This window comes from Excalfactoria chinensis, chromosome 5 (genome assembly GCF_039878825.1).
Source record: "Excalfactoria chinensis isolate bCotChi1 chromosome 5, bCotChi1.hap2, whole genome shotgun sequence".
Lineage (NCBI taxonomy): Eukaryota > Metazoa > Chordata > Aves > Galliformes > Phasianidae > Excalfactoria > Excalfactoria chinensis.
Window position 1 is genome coordinate 10,666,044 of NC_092829.1, and position 21,353 is coordinate 10,687,396.

At 36.7% G+C, this 21,353-nt stretch overlaps 1 protein-coding gene across 2 annotated transcripts in view; it reads right to left on the reverse strand.

Annotated features, from left to right (window-relative positions):
* Positions 1-2,077: 2,077 nt before the first annotated feature.
* Positions 2,078-21,353, reverse strand: part of WDR25 (WD repeat domain 25) — a 57,086-nt gene continuing 37,810 nt past the window's right edge. For both annotated transcript variants that reach the window (XM_072338261.1, XM_072338259.1), the window contains 4 exons: positions 18,182-18,312; positions 4,961-5,131; positions 3,465-3,605; positions 2,078-3,071 (listed from right to left, as the gene is read on the reverse strand). In XM_072338261.1, coding sequence (XP_072194362.1) covers positions 2,850-3,071; positions 3,465-3,605; positions 4,961-5,131; positions 18,182-18,312 — 665 coding nt within the window. In that variant the 3' untranslated portion in view covers positions 2,078-2,849. The remainder of the gene's footprint in view (positions 3,072-3,464; positions 3,606-4,960; positions 5,132-18,181; positions 18,313-21,353) is intronic.

Here is a 21,353-nt window from a genome sequence, read left to right on the forward strand (position 1 = left end):
ATAAAGACACAGTTGAATAGCTTGCATCATCTAATACCCCAAATTAATAATGCTTCAGTAGCAAATAATAACATGTTAGAGATTGGTATTGTTACTTTTTGGTACAGTACAAAATAGATTAAAATGAACTCAGCTTGTTTATCTGCAAAGCCTAAGACCATTTCAAAATGGTGAAGATCACTAGCTTGACTCTAACACGCAACGCCCTAGAAAGCTTTTACAAAGCTAGAAAAACTGCTCTTAAAGCAAGATTCAAACATTTCTGGATTATAATTTTATGAATAAAATTAATTAACCAACAATTCATTACATTTTAAAAGCTTCATCTGACCATAATGATCCTTGTTTGCAGCCCAAACAGTATTTAGTAATTGCAGAATGATGGAGCAATGTGGATATTTTTTTGATTACAGTTCATTACATAAGATTACAAGGAAGAATTTGTCTTTGAATCATAATGAAAACTTAATTGACACCACTATGCTATAATATTTCAAATGATTAAATTTCAGTCTCTGTCTTAATCAGTTTTATATTAGAAAGAGATTTTAACAAGATAATGCTGTGAGCATAATTTCATTCCTTTGTAAAACTGCTGGCTGGATCTTGTAAGTAATTAAAACTCCAGCCATCTTGGAAATCAAACACAAATGCAATTCCAAATTTAATATCCTTTAATATTATATAGTATAAATTCATTTTATTTTCCTCTACTGCCTTTAATCAAAATTTGTCTTTTTTTTTCCCCTCTTCCCCTAATAATTGGTTTAAAAATTATACTTGCAAGATCACTTCAAGAAGGATAAATGCCAGACACCAGAATCATGCTTCAGGACATAAGTTAAACTCGGGCAACAACATGAGTAGAATTACAAGGGCAAATTACTTTTCTATGCAGTATGTGCAACGATTCTCTGAGACTGCTCTCTCAAGATCTTCTCCTCCACCCACAGGTGCTCTCAGCTGAAGGTACTGAGAGTTCATTCAGACATTTAGCATTCTTCAAGTAGGCTACCCCATGAGTTCACATTTATTTCAGAAGCAGATCTCTGTGCTGTATTTAAACACGCAACAGCCCAAGATAAGCTCTTGTAGGGATCAATATGATGTATCGCAGGACTGCAGTCCTGCCCATCCTTCATACATCAGGCAGCCCCAAGTTCTAAAGCAGTGGGAGCATCTTTAGAACTAAAATACCTGGAGGAAAGAAAACAGGCCACACACAGTTGTGATTCAGCCAGCCCAAATACAGGCAACTACTGCTTTGTTTTCACCTGAACTCATTCCAATATTCAGGAAGATACTGCAAAAGAATCACATAAACACCAGCACCACAGGTTTAATTAGGAGTAACTCCTCAAATCACAGAGCGAGTTGTTTGTTGAGAGGTCCAGCTGGCCTGCGTGCTAGAGACACAGTCAAAAGAAATACAAAATCCAGCTTTATGTCAAAAATCTAATTGCCAAACAAGGAAGCAAGAAATTGAGGAAAATAAGTAGTTATTTGCACTACCTCACATGGATCACTAAACTGTAATGCCCTGTGTTAAAATGCATCAAAGCTGTTGCTAAGATGATTAAAACTACGTAATCACAATATTTTGATCCAGATTTCAAACTATATAAAAATTCAAGGATAATTGGAACCATGGTCTCAGCACAGGCTTGTCACTTACTACAAGCTAAAGGAACACAGGCTACAAAACCAAGTACATTTCTCTTATTTCTTAATTAGAATCTGCCACTTTCAAAAGTGTTCTGATTTTTGTCCCTGAAAAATCCATTTCAACAGAGCATTTAAAAACAGTATATAAAATAAAAATCTCACCTTTCATTCTTGCCAATGACAACAAAAGACTTAAGATGCTATATCCAAAATATGCAAGTATACAGTTATGGCTGAATGGATTCTCTTTTTGCTGCAAAATAGCCCAGCTACAGTCTGAATGTCAAAGAACGCCCCCTGCATAGAATGGCACAAGAACCATTCTCTACGTGTAAATGATGTAAAGAGGTATGGAGAAATGCATTGTATTCGCAATAAATCCAGGTAGCATATTAATTGCCCCACTCCCCACACACAGAATCAGTTTCATGGTAATTTTGCGTACTGACTTGTAAAGATTAACAGGAGTAAAACAATGAAGTACAGACATCTTATATTTAAAAAGTTTTATTCTTTTCCCCCCCTTAAAAAAATACTTACACATAGTTTTGATTTGATTATATGCAGTCATAAAACTGAGTTCAAAACTCAATCTTAAATATAGGAATCTAGGGAGCACAGACTTACTGACTTCAAAATTAGCTCCAAGTTTTTCCCTTAAAACAGAGAGCGTTTTACAATTAGCTGGGCTGGTAATACCTGCCTGTTTCCAGAAGAGTCAGTCCCACCTGTCCTGTGATCTTCCCCCTCTTGCACGTATGACGCTGTTTTGCCTTGAACTGTATATCAACAAGGAAATACACCATTGCTTGACTGGCACAAGTGACCAGGGCAAGGAGTTAAACCAGTGACAATCTGATTTAAGAAACCTAAAACAACAGCTACATAAAATGGCCAATAATTTTCTTCAAGTTAAATTCTCACACCAGGGTTGGACTAGTTGAGCACCAGAATAATAGCACAAAAAGGGCTGAAATTTGTCACCAGGGCCCAAGGAGAGAGAACACTTCTTAGCTCAGCATCTAATCACAGAATCCTATTAGCTGCATTATGAAAGCATATGTCTAGAGGTCCAAGAAGATAAGTTAATGGTCTCTGCTGCCTACAACATATCATATTGCACATCATGGTTTATTCCCTCTGAAACATCAAACCCTTTGATGGATGAAAAGTTATTTTGCTTGTTATTGCCAGATCTTGATTTCTCCAGCCCAGTCACAAGTTGCAAGGAGTGATGGCAATACTGGGTGACATACTGCACTCACACAAGCTTCTCTATGCGCTGACAAAGTACGAACAATCCTAGAAGTATGGTAGTTGTAGAAAAACACTTTTCCATCTGAACTTCCTGTCACCAAAAGCGTTCCATCTGGAGAAAACTCACAGCCCACTGCAAATCCTTCCACCTGTTAAAAAGAAAAATCAACAACAGTGTAACTCCTGTCTCTGATCAGGGAAGTTCATTGTGGTAAACTTAAGAATGAATACAGTACAAAAAAACAAACAAACACATATTTGAATAAATATGCACTAAGGACTTCTCCAGGTTTATATTAAGACACATCTATACCACAAACTTATTCAATTAAGCTACTAGCTATCCAGAAAGCCTTTTAGTAACTATTTTCTTCAAAAGGTATATAATTCAAAATTGCATATAGAAAAGCAAAGGAAGGCAATTAATACCAATCAGTGATTTATCATCAAGCACTATTAGCAAATACATTAAAACACACAGGTACTTTGCTCACTGTCTCACTTCTGGACTTGAGTAATATCAATCTGGTGAAAGGAAATACCTTATGCCCTTCATATCTCTTCTTTTTGTTGATTCGGTAAGGCCGCTGGGAGGAAAACAATGCCATGTAGTTTCCATTTGTCTGAGCAACAAATGCCGACTCTCTTGGGTGCAGAGCCAGACTTGGACAAGTGTAACGCTCCTGAAAATAACCATTATGAAATAAATTATTTGTTCAAATAAACTAAGTTGTTTTTTAATAAATTTGAAGGACCATAAAGACATCTCCATAAATATACTTACTACAATCTGCAAAGTCTTGCACAAAGTCAAATATTAAACCAAATATCTATCCCAATTTTCTAGAAATTGATCAAAATCCCACCTTCCTTTGCACTATAATTAAACAGCAGAACTGCCAAAGGACAGTACATAAATTTATTGAGACATCCATTTTCTGCTCAAGGAGAATGGAAGTTCAAATGTGGAAGCAAATCCTCTTAATCCATACCTCTTCCCGTGTGGTAGGGTGGGAAAAACATCACTGATTTTGTTATAGGGTTTGGAAGAGATGAACTGGGAGGGACGTTCTGGATATTGCCAAGTATTGGTCACAGAAATCAAATAGCTTTAGGCATTGTACCTGGCAAAGAACTGCATGCTTTGTGGGGGAAACTGAGTCTAACTGGAAGAGGTTAAACACTGTAGAAGAGGGAAAAAACTGTCCAGTTCAGAGATGCTGTCATCCTACAGTAGGTGGGCTGTATGTATTTGCTGTTTGTTTCTTTGGTAGAGGATAGGGAGGAGGTTATTATGAAAAACAGCCTTCTTTGATTCTGAACCCAACTGCTCTGTACTCTATTTATTTAGTGCTCTTTTTCTTTTTTTTTCTCTATTGCCAATTCAGGATGATGAAATATTTAACAGCAAACAAAGACATAACTGTGGAAATTAAACATGAAACAATCCCACTAGATCACCTACTACATGTCCCTGTCAGTAAAGAACAGTTCATTCCAGCCAAAAGGCATCTGTATACAATCCAATCATATTATATTACACAAGATATTAGACTTGAGTTTTCGAAAAGACCCAGGGACTTGGAATTATCTATTAACTTCCTCAGTAATCTCATTCAAAGCTGTCAGCTTTTCTAGACAATTTAGTCTATTAAATATCTTGCTTGAACAGGTTACTGTAATACTGTACCTGCATTGATAAAAGTAAATTTTGCCTCTCTGATTATATCATACAAGATATCAGCATGCATGTATCAGGTTGCTGTTATTATGCAAATATTAAATTTAATTTGTCAATAGTCTTCATTCCAGCTAATTAAAAATTAATCCTTTCACTATCCAAGGAGAAGCGGTGGAAAAGAAATGTGGTGCTACAGCAACTACTGCCATTGGTAAGTTAAAATAGCACCGCAGTTTTCTTCCCTAAACATGGCTTAGATGTTAGTGAACTAGCAATGAACATAAATAGTTTAACACGGGGAGATCTATCAGCTTTCCAAGTGGTTTTTAAAGATTAAAGTAATGTTGTTAATCTTACATGAAAAATCTGATTGGAAATTTTTGCAGCACTTTGGAAGTCCCACGCAATGATGGTACGGTCAGCCGAGTCTCGGCTTACTGCGTCTGTGCTTGTAAGAAATTCTTTTCCTTCAGGAAGAAAGAGTATATCCAATGTTTGCTGTACTGCAGCTTTGTACACTCTTGTCACCTAGTGAAAAAGAAAGTTTGTTATTTTGGAACAGACTAGAAGAGCATGATAATCTACGTTCTTGGTATTAATACCTATCTCCAACCAATTACAACTATATTTTAACATGTGAAAAAATATTTTATTTTTAAATATTGAAGTGCTAGCATATCAAATAGTTTGATAATGTGTATGTAGATAGTTCAAAAACTGAAAAATTACATGAGGTAGAAAAGAAAGCAGTTTGCATATTATATTTAGATATACATAAGATTCTTGAGGAATTAGAGTTGGATCCAAAACGAGCTGTAGATGCTAAAGTGCTGTGAAATCAACACAAGCTCCCTTCTATTTTACAAACTCAGTGTGCTCTGAGGATCTGTTTGGAGAATTCTTCTTTCAGGAAACTTTACAAGTTTATCTTTTGGTCTTTTTGTTCTCAAAATGTTAAGCAAGCTACAGAGGCAGGGAAAGGAAATCAACTATGTCAGCAGGAATTTACAACTTAAAGGACATGTCAGGAAGTAAGTGAATACTCTTGTTGCTGTGGAGGAAAGCTTGCATGCTTAGTAGGTACACACAAATGTGCTCCCAAGGAAGGTCCCCTTTTTCTCCTTTGTAGAAAATAACCCAGTTCATCAAGGACCTGACACCCTGGGGAAAAAAAAAAAGGAAAGAATGGTAGTAAAAAAAGAAATCCAAACAGAGTCTGCTCTTCTATAGTGCTGCCAGAGACAGGGATAGTGGTGACAGCAATGCTGCTGACAAGAAGGTTCAGTGCTTTAAGGACTCAGCAAGCATCCTGCCTTTTTCTGTAGGGAATCAATCCCACGCCTCCTACCAAGGTTCTGGTGCAAGGCAGCCTGTGCTGCTGCTGAAACAAAGGCATTTGCAGCCACTCTGCAGAGAACAGCAGACAGAGGGAAAAGAGTTGTCAATGCTTAGAACTACAACTGGGCTCTGGAGTAAATAGTGTGCCTCATGCAACAGCTCCAGTTCTGCAATTAATTCACATGAGCAATCTCGAGAGAAGCTTATGATATGAAAGCAAATACTAAGGCTCTCAAATCATTTTCCCAAATCAAAATATATTTTATGTATTTCCCTTGTGTTTCCCTGTTGCCATCTCCTATTGCCTCAGTGTCAACAGGCTCACTGTCCTAAGAACAAGTCAAGATCCTCTTTTAGGACTTATACCATGGAGGGCTGGATGCATGCAGAAATGGATCCTCAGCCACAGGACTCTGAATATTTCAACAGCCTGCGAAGAAGATCTAAAGAAGTGCAAAAGATTTTGAACTATTCTAAGGAATATATGAATAATTTTAATTTCCTTTCTTTCCAACTTTGTTCATGCAATTCTACATCTGTGTTGTCTACTTTGAATCTTGAAAATCAATACCTTTGATTTCCTTTTCTGATTTACCTCCACTGAAGACAGACTTCAAGGCAAGTGGCCAGATCAAAGTATTTCATCTCTGCATATGCTGATCTTTAAAACTAGGACACTGGAAGATTCGTAGTTATTAACATCCGAAACTTTCTTTTCAAGATAGCTAAACCATAACAGCCTCCATTTCCAACACAGCGTTCAGAGGTTACTCCTTGCAATCTAGTAGAACTGAGCAGAGACACTGCAGTCTTGTATTGAAACAGTTCTCAATTTTGTGAGGCATTTCAATGCCTGCCTAATGTCTGTAACATAGCATATGGCTGCTGAGTTCAGGGGACCAGAGCAAATAATTTACAATATCAAACAGCACAAGAACTTCTCAATTCCTCGCCTCGAGCTCTTAATCTATGAGAGTCTGGAAATGTTCGGAACAAGCTGATCCTACTGTACAGTAGAAAGACACTAGATGATCTCCTGAGGTCCCCAGCTCTGCTTCCTGTGATCTCAGCATGTAGAGGTATGGTAGCAACTGTTCTAAGAGTTTTTCTCACACTGTGTGAAATGCGGTTTTGGAACATAATGTTTGCACTTTGTGAAGAGCCTTGGTCACGCAACTATCCTACACACACTCCAATAACATCAATAAGGTGTAAACCTGCAGACAAAATATCAGCACGTTTTTCAACAATATGCCTGCATTTTTTAGATAGAGAATACACAACTGTGCTACTGCACAAGTCAATTTTTCATTCTAGGAATTTGCATAATATGCAAAGCAATTAAACTTTGTAAAGCCAAAACTGATATTTGCATATTTATAGCTTCCACTTTGTCTATGGAGAAATCACCATGCATAGCTATTTCTTCACCGAGTTATAAAAGGAAGCCCATAGTTCATTAGCAAAGTAGAAAATCAAGCTATTTCTTGGGAGCCAAAAACAGAAAAAAGAGAACAGTTAAAAAGCAAATACACCCAATTTACAATGGCTGCCTGTAGTATGAAATGGAAAGCCATACAGAATCTTAGCTGTAGGAAGTTCAGGAGAACTGACATAAACATAAGGAAATTGTTTCAAATCTAAAGAGGGGGGGGATTTAGGTTGTGAATAAGAAAGAAGTCTTTTACAGTGAGGGTGGTGAGGCACTCAGACAGACTGCCCAGAGACATGGTCCTTAGGACTTTCAAAGCCAGAATGGACCAGGCTCAGAGCAACTTGATCTAGCTGTGGATGGCCCTGTTTGCAGCTGGGGAGCTGGACTATAGGTCACCTTTAAAGCTCCCTTTCATCTCTAAGGACTGTAGGATTCTACGGCAATGTGGAAATAGTTTTTAAGTGTTGCTGAAATTCAGTATGGCTCTTACATAAACTGTCATCATCAATTCAAACATCTTAATTGCTAACCATTATACATACCTGCTTGTCTGCTAGTCAGTAAGAAATCCAACCAAATTACCCTGCACATCTTAGCTCTATAATAGGAAAATGTCATTAGAAAAATTAGTATAAAAGATATTTTCTTTACCTTTGACACATACCTCAGAAAAACTATGCTGCTTAATCATTAGACCATGTGGTAAAAGCTGCCTCAGAGAACAATAAATTAATACTTTGAATAGCAGATGGGAACTTGGAATACATAGTATTTAAATTCCCCTGTAAAGACGGCTTTCAGAAATAACTAATTGTAATACCCATGATATGAAAAGTACTCATAATAAAACTTTCTTTGTTCTACCTTGGCCAATAATTCATAACATGCCTGAGGAACTTGCTTGGGGAGATCATCAGTTTTTCTACCCTGCTGACTTTAGTTCGTTAATAACAAACTTATGGTCTTTTTCTATTTTCATATATATTGCCCATAAGCATTGGAAAACCACAATCCACTTGTACAAACTATGTACTTTACGGACAGAAAATAAATCTTCATAAAAGGAAGGCCTAATAGTTTCTAGCATCAACACAAGTCAACATAATAAGGCTTCTTTACAATGGCAACAGTTCATGGCTGCGGGCGTTCAAGTAGAAAGGTAATTTAGACAAATTAAATCATTTTCAAGTAGATTCTTATGGCTCCAGGGATTTGAGAAGCATGTTGTGATGCTGAATTCAAGGTATATATTTTGTACAAATATTCCATAATGCTTCTCAGCATAAAATATATGCAGTGCCTGTTATTTCGCTTCTCAGGAAGCTCAAAGCCTCCAGGCAAGCACCTCAGCACCTGGGGCCATTCCAGTTCTGTGCCTGCCACCCAGGACCTCCCCTGCACCTTACCCTCCTCAAGTCCCTCAAGCTTTTGGCAAGAAAGAAATGTGCCTGCACAGTTGTTTCATGAGAATTAAAAGATAAGGTCTTAGAAAAGACCTAAGGTGACAAGGCAGATGACTAAACTTTGCTCTGTAGATCCACACTCACAACAGAACCACAAAAATGTCACACACACACACAGCTTACTTTTTTGATTTCTATCTCAAAGCTACAGCAGCTGTTTTAATCAAAACACATGACGATAGACAGGAAGTAGTTTCATGTTCTCTTAAAGCATTTTAAGATAAGAATGATATATCACATAAATGAAAACCTGTATTTCAACAAGGCCAAGTGCAAGGTCCTACACCTGGTTCAGGGCAATTCCAAATATGATTTCAAGCTGGATAAGGAACGGACAGAAAATAGCTCTGCCAATTATTTGTATTTGCAGTCCAGAAAGCTAATCAAATTCTGAGTTACATCAAAAGAAGTTTAGCTAGCAAAGCAAGGGAGGTGATTCTCTTCCTCTAATCCATTATCACAAGACCCTACCTGGAGAACTGCACTCAGGTCTGGAGTGTGCAGCATAAGATCAGGTTAGAGGTTAGATCAGGTGTAGAGGATGGGCATGAGAATGATCAGAGGGCTAGAACATCTCTGCTGTGAAAAAGAAATGGCTGAGAAAATTAAAGTTACTTAGCCTACAGAAGGCACCAGGGAGAGCTTAGCGCAGTCTTTCAGTACTTGAAGTGTGCCTAACAGTAAGATGTGAGGATTTTTCATCAGGGAGCATAGTAACAGGACAAGGAGTAATGGCCTTATACTAAAAACTGGTAGGTTTAGGTAAAATATAAGGAAGAAATTCTTCATGATGAATGATGAAGCACAGGAAAAAGCTGCTCAGAGACGCTGCAGATTCCCCTTCTCTGAAAGTGTTCAGGGTAAGTGATACCCTGCCCGTAGCAGAGAATTGCAACTGGGTAGTCTTTAAAATCACTTCCAACCCAAACCATTCTCTAATTCTGTGATTTCTCTTTATGTAATTTGAAAAAAAAAATAAAAAATTATTGCTTCTGTATTTAAGTTTCAGTATTGTTTGCAACAGCTTCTGTTTTGAGACACAGCTCAAGATTATTGAGTCATCTTGCAAAGAGGAAGTGTTTAAAATGAAGAAAAGGTTGAGCTTAATATGGCATTGACCTATAAAGCTATTGGAATGAATACTTCACACCTTGTTTGGTGGTGGTTATTACAGGTTGTCTGTTTTTGGTTTTTTTTTAAAGTTACTTTCAGATTGATTGAGGACGCACAAGAAACTCCTGTTGGAAAGTTTCAACTACTTATTAGAATGAAAGTATACTTTTCTACCAGATTTTTTTTATCTAAAATCATCTTCCCATTTTGAATAGGATAAGTGAAATCTATAAATTAAGAGATGAAGAACGTCAAACACAGAATGCCTTTTCCCTGAGAAACAATAATTGAAGACTTTTCAATTCAAAAATAAGATGACTGAGCAGAGTAAAAACATCAAAAATTCTGCTTGAGTAGCATGGAGAAGGTGAGCGTTTTCTTCCATTATAAGAAGTAGATTCCAAAGTATCTTGGCTCATTTTTAGCCCGTTTCAGATTTGCAAGGAGCAGTTGCATCGGAGATATGCACTGACAGGTCTATGGTTCTGATCTGTGCTACAACAGCAATAGCCTTCTGAACAAACACAATGCAATTGCTCATATATGAGCTGTAGCCACATAAAATGTTTCTGCGCGCTCAGAAAGGATGTTGAGATTTGAAAACACATGCCGTTCTGCTCATAAAAAATGTACACAGATCAAATTTCTTTGAACTTTTTATCCACAGACCCAGTAAGGAATTTTCTCTGATAGTGAGGGAGGAATAACTTTAGTTTTCTAAGGCATCGAATAAATCACCTTATTTTAATTACACTGTTCTTCATAATACCACAAGTACATGACAATGTATCGGCTGTTTCCATAGAAACCAGAAGTACAAGTTGTTCCACCAATTCCTACAGCCTTTTTACATATTTATGTACTATCCAGAGACAAATTCATTAGGTCTCCTAAATACACGCTACTTAAAATGACTGCATCTCATCTTAAAGAAATGTTTCCAAGGAAACAAACGCACTGCACTTGTACTCTAAATTTATTAGATTTTCAAACTGCACTTTAATGACTTAGGCTTATTTCTTTATAAACTCAAGTGCAGAGATATAGATCAACAGTAATAAAGAGAATCTTTTTAAACTTTTTTAAGGATAAAGCCATAGATGGCAGTTGTAATACTGTAGCTAAGCAGGGTTAAATCCTGATAAATAATATCCAAGATGGGGGGAAAAAAGCCCTGTTGATACTCTACTTTGGCCTTTATTAATAATAAACTCAGTGCATTTCTCATCTGATTTTACAAGCTCTAAATAACCATTTTCACCAATTTTCTAGTTAATTAGCCATATCATTCATAAGGCCTAAATTAAAGAATGAGAATGTTGTGTACATCTCCAAACCTCAATTTTCCCTAAGACCGCCTGCCACTGCAACCAACTGACTTCGTACTTATCCTTTTGGAAACCTTCCTGACAACATTATTATTCATCTCTGCTGCACCTTTGTATTCTTTTGTACTCATCCCATTTCTAGTAAGTCAGTGGTTATTGTTTCTGCATGATATTCTACTCCTTTGTTATTAATGATTATGTTACCACTTTCTTTTTTAACAATATTTATTTCACACCACATAGGTTAGTTCCTACCTTCTCCTGTTTATCTAAACGCTCTATCAAAGTGCATTAAAAATTATCTTAGAGTAACATCAATTAAGCTTTATTTCATTTTTTCCTATATCTTCAGCCAATCCTTTCTACACAATCTGTTCTGTGACTGTGTCAGATCTTACCACTGGTTCCCTACTGCCTGATTTTGCAGTTAATTCGCATTTATGGAGCTCCAGAATTTCAAATATTGACTAAAAATCAGAATTAGAAAGAAGCAGAGCCATAGTCCTGTCACCTTTTTCATATTCTCTACTCAGATTACTACATGGTACTATATCTTCCTGTGGTGACAGCTGTAGCACATAGGTCTGCCCAAATTTCCAATAGACCTCACTAGATTACAAGACAAAGCACATGATCAGCGGATTAGGGTTAAGTCCCCTCTGGCATCAAAAATCTGACCACATCACAATAACTTATTCTTCATTTTTTAGCAGATCTCTTCCAGAAATATTATGAACTTTTCGAACTTTTGAAATCCACGTGAACAAGAAGAAGTTCTTGAATGTTTACAAAATGTTAAGAAATGTTCATCAGAACAATATAAGTAAAGGTAGAATTCCAAAATAGTTAAATGCATACATTCAGAAAATTCAAATGAATATTCAGACACAAGTTATTAAGAGCAGAGCTCTCCTTTCAGCAGAGCTAACAAAATCCTTGCTTTATAATATCTAAACCTTCCTGACACTTGTAAATAAATCTTTTTCTATTCAGACTGACTATTCACTCATTATTTAGGAACCTGAGCTTCTTTAAAAGTAATATCCATACCGTATAGTTACATTTGAAATCTTGTTCTGATAGTGCAACCATATAATCTCAGGAATTCAAATAAAAAAAGAAAAATATCTGTAATCATGTTTTCCTTTGTGAGTAAAAAGTCCTTAAGTGTTGAGCTCACAAATTTCAGTCTCAACCTTTTGCTCTCCGTGGTACTTCAAGGAATATTAAAACTTCAGGTAGAATAATAAGTTGTTGGGACATACATCGTCTCCTAACTAAAAAGCCAGTATAAAGCCAAAAGAGAGTGTGTAATCCAGCTAGCTTGTGCTGAACACCTTAAGACATCCATCAACAATTCAAAGAATAGGAATACCTTTAAAATCCATAGCTACTTTAATGTCTTGGTATTCTTCTTATTGTTGCACTGTTCCTTTTTACATGGCCTTTTACAAGGTTTTCCCAAGTTCAGCTCCATGTCCAAATATCTTGCTCTGTTGACACTGCAGATATCTGTGTTTTTGTATTGTTTTCACTTATCTTTCTATTAAAATAGCAGCTCACTTAAAAGTTTTCCCATTTTTCACAAATGTCTATAAACATTCTCCAAATATTAAATAAATATAATCAATCCGTTATACAGCAACGTACAGCCTCCAGAACAATCCCTTCTCCAGAAAGACAAAACTAGGTTTAACACAAAGAAATGCCACTATAACAAATCTGTATTTTCTATTCAACAGCCTCTTTTATTCTTTTTTTTTTCATGCTTTGATTATTTTTCTCTGTAATTTTGAGAGGCCCGTGTACTTTACATTTCACCGAGTAGTTAACAAGCTGTTCCTTTCATTCATTTCTCAGCTTAGCTTTATCTTGAAGATTACAGCTTTCTTATTGTTCTTCCATTCCTTATCTTACTCAGTGCTCAATGCTACATTTGAAATCATTTTGCCTATTTGCAAAAAACAGGGGTAGTAATAAATGTATTTCAAGATTCCTTTTTTATATATATCTGCCTTTCTGATTAATAGCGTACCGTACATTTCTCAATGTTTTAGTAGCTAAAAGACTGCCCTAAGTCTGTCTTCATACATTTTCATAGGCACTTAAAAATCCAATTTTTATAGCACATTTAATATATGAATAAAATTTATGTTCATAAATTTGCACTTCTGTTAAAAATCCTCCGCCAGCCAAAATAAAAATGAGATATTAGTAATCCTAGTCTGGCAATACATGGGAGGGTGCTCTGAAAGTAATGCCTCCTCTTTTATTATGTTGGCTTGCAATGCCAGAGGCAGATGTCCGTGGTATGGAGGTAGATACTGAACCTTCCAGACAATATTCCATTACATTTTGTTACCACGCAACAATGACAGCAGAGCAGCAGTCTGATAAAGCAAAAATATGCCACTAAGTACCTCTGTGCTGAAAAAAAAAAAAATGCCACCCTCTGACATGCATTGATTCTTACTGAATATTTGTGGAGGCCTAACAATGGATGTGAGCACAGTGACATGGTGATGCGTTTCAGCAGTGGCAATAGCGATTCACATCCATTGGTGTAGATCTGTATGAGCGCAACATGCAGGCTCTTGTTCATTGCTGGTAAAAATCTGTAGTTAATGGTGGTGACTATGCAAAAAAAATAGTTTTTGACCACAGAGAATGTGTGCTAACAAATACTGTTCATGTGCTCTAAATATCTGTTGTGGTTTCCATGGAAATAAAATGGAGGCATTATTTTCAACGTGATCTATGTGCCACTATCAATTACTTTATGTCACTGTCCATCATCAGAAAGCTTTGATGTGGCCCACAGGTTCATAGGAAAGCCCACATAATTCACTGCATATATACACATATAATTGGACAATAGATTTTTTAGTAGCCATTCCCTCTGACTTTTCTTTGAAATTCCACCAAAAATTCCCCTATTTCCTGAAATATGATGATTATTTTTATATATATCTAAATCTAAGATGCGTAAGAAGATAGCTTTTTAAAACACAGGCATGCATTCTAAATCATGACCTGTGAAACTGAATTACCACAAAATGCCAAAACAGAGTTTTCTACATGCAGTGAGTAACAAGGTTCAAGCTTTTGGATTAGGATGCTCATTATATTGACAAAATATGCTGCAAGGCCTGAAAAGGCTATTTGAAGTATGATAACGGGAGCCAAAATAATCATTACTTCACCCACACAGTTGTTCCAAGCTGAATGACAGGTTAAAGCACTTGAAAGAAGACGCAAAACAAATTGAAAGCCATTGGAAACTTAAGAAAGAAAGAATACCAGAGAAAATCTTTTGATAAATTAGGATGAAAGCACTTGAAAGACACTAAAGATGTTTACATCAAAACTGAAACTAAGTGCCAAGACACCTCAAATATCTTTTTGGTTAAGTGCAAAAAGCACTCATTAGAACAGGATAAATGTCAATATACTGGGCAGTACACTTTATCCAATCTTGAATATGACCTTAAGTCATAAGATGGAAAAGAACAAAAGCAAACTGTTTGCACACTTTGAATTAAGATAACAACAGACATTCGAGACAGGAAGACGTGAAGAATCTATTGAAATTCCACAAACGAGAGAGAAATGGGCATTACATACTAATGAGAGGTGTGACTGGTGCCTAATAAACATACTGTTTGAAATATAACTACATTCTTTTGTAGAAATGATGCACACACAATACCATTCTGCAAGAGGAAGCAAAGAGCAGTCAATTCATCATTTTTCCTCTTCTCCACTCCATTCATTGGATCTTAAACATCCTCTCAGTGCACATGCACACCCCAGGTTTTTCAAATTAAAACACCCTTTTAGAACCAATATAAATGTTAGTGTCTAACAGTTTACACCCACCACTGAGCTACAGCTATGTTAAATGGGAAACAAAGGACAACAGAAACTCCCTCCTTCCTTTGGAAACATTTCATAGTAGGAGAGCAGGCCACACTGCTGCTTTTGTCAGCCACAATACATACAAAATGGCTTTAAAACAAACACATCAGAAAAAGAGATCAATATCTGTTACAAGGCTAAACCCACTTTCTCCACTTTTAAGGTCACTAAACACTGTTTCTTATCAAAATTAAAACTCCTAATGCACTGCTTTATCTGATAGATTTCTGACTGATGAAGTTACACAACAGAATTGTTTCCTAATGAACAAAGCAGGTAACAACTTCTAAAAATTCCCTGAGATCACCAGGTACAGAAGTTGTTAGAAGAAATGAGCTGGTGGGGTTTTTTTGGTTGTTTTGTTTTTTATTTCACTGAGCTTAAAACTTTCTTATTTTACTTGGGGGAATAAACATTCATTCACTTGTTTGTTCTCTTGGAAAGTAAATTATTCCCTTGTAGAACAGTGGGATATTTCCCTTACCTCTTCATTAGCACCAGTTTACGGAAACAGAGTTACGCAAAATCTGAGTACTGCAGTGCCCTGCAGTTACAGAAATAAACAAGGTTTGCATTTCTCAGCGTTCAGCAGTTCTTTACAGCAGGTCCAAAGGCTGGAGCTTTGGCAATATAAACATAAGTGTATGGTTAGTCATTAAGAAAAAAAGAGAGAGAAAAAAAAAAAGCATGATTCTGCTAGTCAATAGAAACAAAAATGACTTCTACAGTATCTGTTTGTCCTCTGGAAATGAATTATAGATGTCACCCAAAGCATTCATTACTGGCTCTGAATGCAGATATACATGCAGCACAAGTTACTCAAAGGTGACTCCACATCATTTCAAGTCAGGCTACTGGGAGGTTGATTTTCAGAATTACAGGTGATATAAATAGTACTGAAATCTACAGTTTATCAGTATAAGTTTGCTACTTTGTCTTCTTATGTGCTTTTCATAAAAGCAAATATCTCACAAACTGCACATTGGCCTCATCTCTTCTTCTCCTGTAATCTCCATCTCAACACATCTTGTGTTTGTGTTCTTGATTGCAATAATTCCTTCTGTAAACCATGTCCTGCACTTTCTCCACTTTCCTGCTCCCTGTTCCAGCAATGCTGTTCATCAGTACCAAGGGAAGGTATTGAAACTGAAATTTCACAAAGAGGATTAAGGGTGCAAGAAGAACACTATTCTTCAAGCCAGCTGCCTTTGTAATTCCAGTACACCTTTCAAAGTCAAGACCAAATCACAAAGGATTGGCAGAGATACTGACAATAGGAGGACATCAGACTCCAAAGGTGACTTAGAACCTATTCAGCACAAGCATTAAAATGGTAGTTATCCTTTTACTTCTACTCGAGTCAATGGCAGTTCAACATAATCCTCAGGTCATTACATCACAGACTCTGGTAATGGAATTGCAGGAAAAAAAATCTTACTCAAGCGTAACACCTGAGCGGTGAATATCCACTGTGAAAATATATATATATGTTCTATTTATCTCACTGAAAGTGAAGTGCCTTCTCCCTTTATTTGTATTTGAAATTGTCTGCTACCATACATGAAAGATTTCTAACCACATCCCTCCATAGCTGCCCTCATTCAGAGAGGCATGTTTTTGCAACGTACCACATTGGGCATTTATTAATATAGAGCACCACTATCATTTTTTATCCATACAGATTGGGCACCCTAGACACATGCAAGCTGAAAGTATTGCGATTTTTGGCATGAACTTGCTCATTGATCACAGTTGATTACAAATCTGGAGTGAAATGTGGCATTCTCAGACAGTCAAAAAAGGATGTATACATATGTAAAATCCATCATGGAGAAACAACAGAAAAGAAAGGAAGAATGTCTCTGGCTATGCACTCAAGTACGCTATCATTTGATGAATTTGTGAACAACTGTAACGTTATTTACAAGAAAATTTATTGCAACACATTAGAAATAAATTGATTTATTTCCTCAAAACTCAGCAATAAATTCAAAGGAACAATTGCATCTCAGAATCTAGGTTGTGCACAAGAATACTGTACTTCCTCAATACAGTGATACTCATATCAACTTCAGAACTCTCATGCAGAGCCCTCCTATCTGAAATATATCTTCTTACATCCCTAATCTACTATTCTGTTTAGAGACAGTGTTTGGAGAAGTAATCCTTATCTTCTTCAGATCCCTTCTGCCACCCTCAAGAGCAAACAGATGGCTAGCTATGATGAGTAGGCTCTACCCACCCAAAAACTCAAAAGAAAACAAACAAGTATTCACTTTACAGTCACTTCTGTTCTTTGAGCTGTTCTGTTCATACAGCTTCCACTTGGTGTCACAGTACAGCTCTGGTCTTCCCTGAGCTCTAAATGACACCTGGGAGTGCAATGTTCTGCATTCTTCAGATTAAAGTAAAGGCAGAAGATATTTGTGCCTCTGTGTAGCTTTTCATGCATGTAAAGTTACCGCAAGCTACTATGCAAGAGATACAGAGACATATCTTGAACCACATGTTATAGATTAAGGAACTTCCTATTTCTTCAACTACCCTTTTTTTTTTTTAATAAAAGAAAAAGAAATAATTAAAAAAAAAAGTTAACTTCATAGAATCATAGAAACGTAGAATGGCTTGGATTGGAAGGGACCTCAAAGATCATCAAGCTTCAACCCACCTGCCACAGTGACTTGAAATGAGCTATTGGATTAATTAATTCAACTGAACATTACCTGTATTTATAGAAGACAACAATAATCATGTTGGTTGTGGGCTATGTTCCTCCCTGTGCTTCAAAAACATTACAAAGTTTCACATCAACAAATAGCAACAAAATCATTGACAAATGCAAAATGCTTTAAAATAAGATTTCAGCAAAAAAACAGGACATGAAGCAGCTTAGTAATAAGTGCACATTCATCCTAGGAAACATCCCCAAGAGGGATGGAGTGGGGGAGGAGAAAGAAAAAAGGAAAATAAGGATTTCCATTACCTTACACATCCTTATATCCCATGCTTTGACTTCTGGACTGAACCCTCCACAAATGAAAACATTTGAATCCGTAGGGTGAAACTTCAGTGTGCTGATTCTAAATTCATTTTTACTGCTGATGATTTGCTTTCCTAAAATAAAGCAAGAACTGAAGATTAAAATTTGATCAGAAAATGAAACATTTTGTTAATTTCAACCAAGTTTCAAAAATACCCAGGTTGCTAAAGGTGAGTGTGTTTATATTAGAACATTTTGAGTGTTTGGGACTCCCCTGGTTTTCTGGAAACACAAGATTGAAATCAGTAATTTCTTCCCACATTAAACAAATCTTGCACCGCTGACCACTTTTTACTGAGAGGAGAGAATCAGAGGACTGGCCCACGAAGGAGAGGAGCACCACCAAGGTCTCACATCAGCTGACAGGGCTAAATCTCCAAATCTAACAGAATATTTCCCAAAGAGAAGTCGTAGTCTTTCTTTTATTGATAGGATGAAAATTAGAACCAGAAGAAAAGAGTACTGTCTGAAACCCCACATACCAAAATGTACTACAGGTCTGGAGTGGTTTATATTTCTGTGAAGGGAGGACTGAGCATTCATCTTGAAAGAAGGCAATAATTTGCATATCTTATGAAGGCAATAGCTGTTCCCATGGATACACTGTTCCCGACATTTAATTGTTCACACTAATCTTCACAGGATCCTGTGGCTAATATCAACTGTACTGTACACACTTTCAAAGACAATAGAATTCAGATAGGTTAATTTACAGGACGTTTCCACAGGTCGCTGCCTTTGTGCTAACAAATTCATGACATTAATGTACATTCACTGATCTATTATTTTTGAAATAGCAGCACAGATAAAGATAAATACATCGTTTCATAATTTCAACTGTGTGTTATCTTCCATATACCAAATGGAGCAGCCTTTCAGTATACAAAGGGTGGGCTATGAGTAAGAAAGGGGCAGACTCTTTAGCAGAGTCTATTGTGACAAGACAAAAGGAAACAGTTTCAGACTAAAAGAGGGGAGACTTAGGTTGGATATAAGTGATAAGTTCTTTCGAAAGGGGGAAAGAAGGGAAGTGAGGCACAGCAACAGGTTGCGGAGAGGTAGTAGATGTCCTGACCTCTGAGCCATTTGCTGGACAGGACTCAGAGCAGCTGATCATCTGTAGGAGGCCCTTGTCATGGCAGGGGAGTTGGACCAGATGGCCTTTAAGGATCTCTTCCAACTCAAATGATTCTGTGATCCTGTGATTACAAAGTTTTAGTGAAGAAGCCACTGGAAAAGCCAAAGAAATGCTTATACTATTACAAAGCTTCTTCAAATATTCATTAATCAAGATTTTCATCAAGTGAGAGATATCTTACGAGTCTTAAACAACTGAAAATGCTTCGAGCTAAAAACATTAGTGATGGGTGTAAATACTTCTGGTTAAGTCAACAATACTGAAAATCTAGATTTTTTTTCATGCTTATTTCATGATTTAGAGCCAATTAATTTGATTTCATCATCAGTTCCAATTTCACCATCTGCTGAAATAAGCTTACACAGTCAAGAGAATAAGGCTTGTCAAATTATTTACTTATTCACTGTAAAGAAAAGAAGAGAGAGATTGCACTTCATCAGGCATGTACAGTTTGAGCTGGCACTTGCAAGGAAAATACACTGCAGGGATTTTAAGGAGGGGAGGCTGCTGCTCCACATGAACATCGGTTGGCTGTTTTTTTTTTTCCCCTTTTTAAACTGTTCAATTTGGTTGAAATCTCTGATCATCCATACAAGATCTAGAGGTCCTCTCTATCACTACTGAGGGGAACACTTAATTCAGTCCTCAGTGTTTCTTCCCCCAAAAGAAGAAAAGGGTCACAAAGGCAGCAGAGGCCTTCTCTTCAAACCATGTGCAGCACTGACCATCTTTCTTCCTGTGAGCTTGCAGTATCCTAATGACCAAGGAAGAGAAAAAAGACCTGACGGAAAAGGAACATACCTTTGTTTGCAACACAGTGTAAATGAATCCTGGCAGAAAGGTCCAGACCTTACTGCCATACAACCAACACCCATCTCTGATGTTGTGTGCCAACAGAATAAAATAGGAAGAAATACTTTTACAGTAGCCCTCATATTTAAGAGATCCAGTGGAACTTCTCATCTTGCATTCTGAAGACCATTAACTTCTCAACTGAATTTACTGAGATCTGGTTTTACCACCATGAGACTTCCGTCAGTTTGTTGAAATTAAACATATTCAGCTTCTGGGGGCCTTATTTTATATATTGCAAAAGATGTTATTTGAGCAGAAAACTCTCTTATCTGCAATAGAGTACAATGGCTGTAAAACAGCAAGCTTGTGTATATCTTTATTGTGTATATATTTACGGAACGTTAGTTCCTATAGGTAGTGGATTAAAGGCCCAACCAACTCATCAAGTGCAGAAAATTCTATTTTCTTAAACTTGCTTTGGCACAGATCATTTTCTTCTGTGAAGACTTATTCCAAAGCAAACAGTTCCCTCAATCTTCAATTTTCACATTTTTAGCAACAATACCTAGTACATCTTTGCATTGTGTTTTATACAGCACTTTAATTCAATTCTTCATCCATTAACGGCCCACCAGTAACATACACAGTACGAAAAAGTCTTTAAAGATATCCTGAACATATGTTTCTGCTCATTTTATGCTGCAACCTACTGTGAAACTGCTCAACTATGAAATCAGATATTTTAAAGGCTATTTAACATCGTGAATTTTTCACAGAACATCAGAATGGTTATCGAGCACAGGATGCTTCTCTAACTGTGTTTAGTGGTCCTAAGGTTCACACTCCTACCTGCGTAATCCAAAACATTCACTTCCATACCCTAATCAGTAAAGAAAAGTGGCATGGACATAAGGGTAATCTTGCAAAGTAGATTAGATTTCCCTACTGAGTTTACAAAAAGAAATGAGGCAGTATTTAAAAAAATAATAATAATCTTATTGCAGTGACAATCTCTCTCTCATGTGCAACAGTGAGAAGAAAATTAGATTGATCAGACATGATTCATTCTTAACAAATTGATGTTGGCTGTTACTTGTCCCGCTTATCTTGCTGTGCTTACAAATTGTTTAGTTAATTCTCCAAGGAGTAAAGTTACACCAATTACATGTATTTCCTATTTGT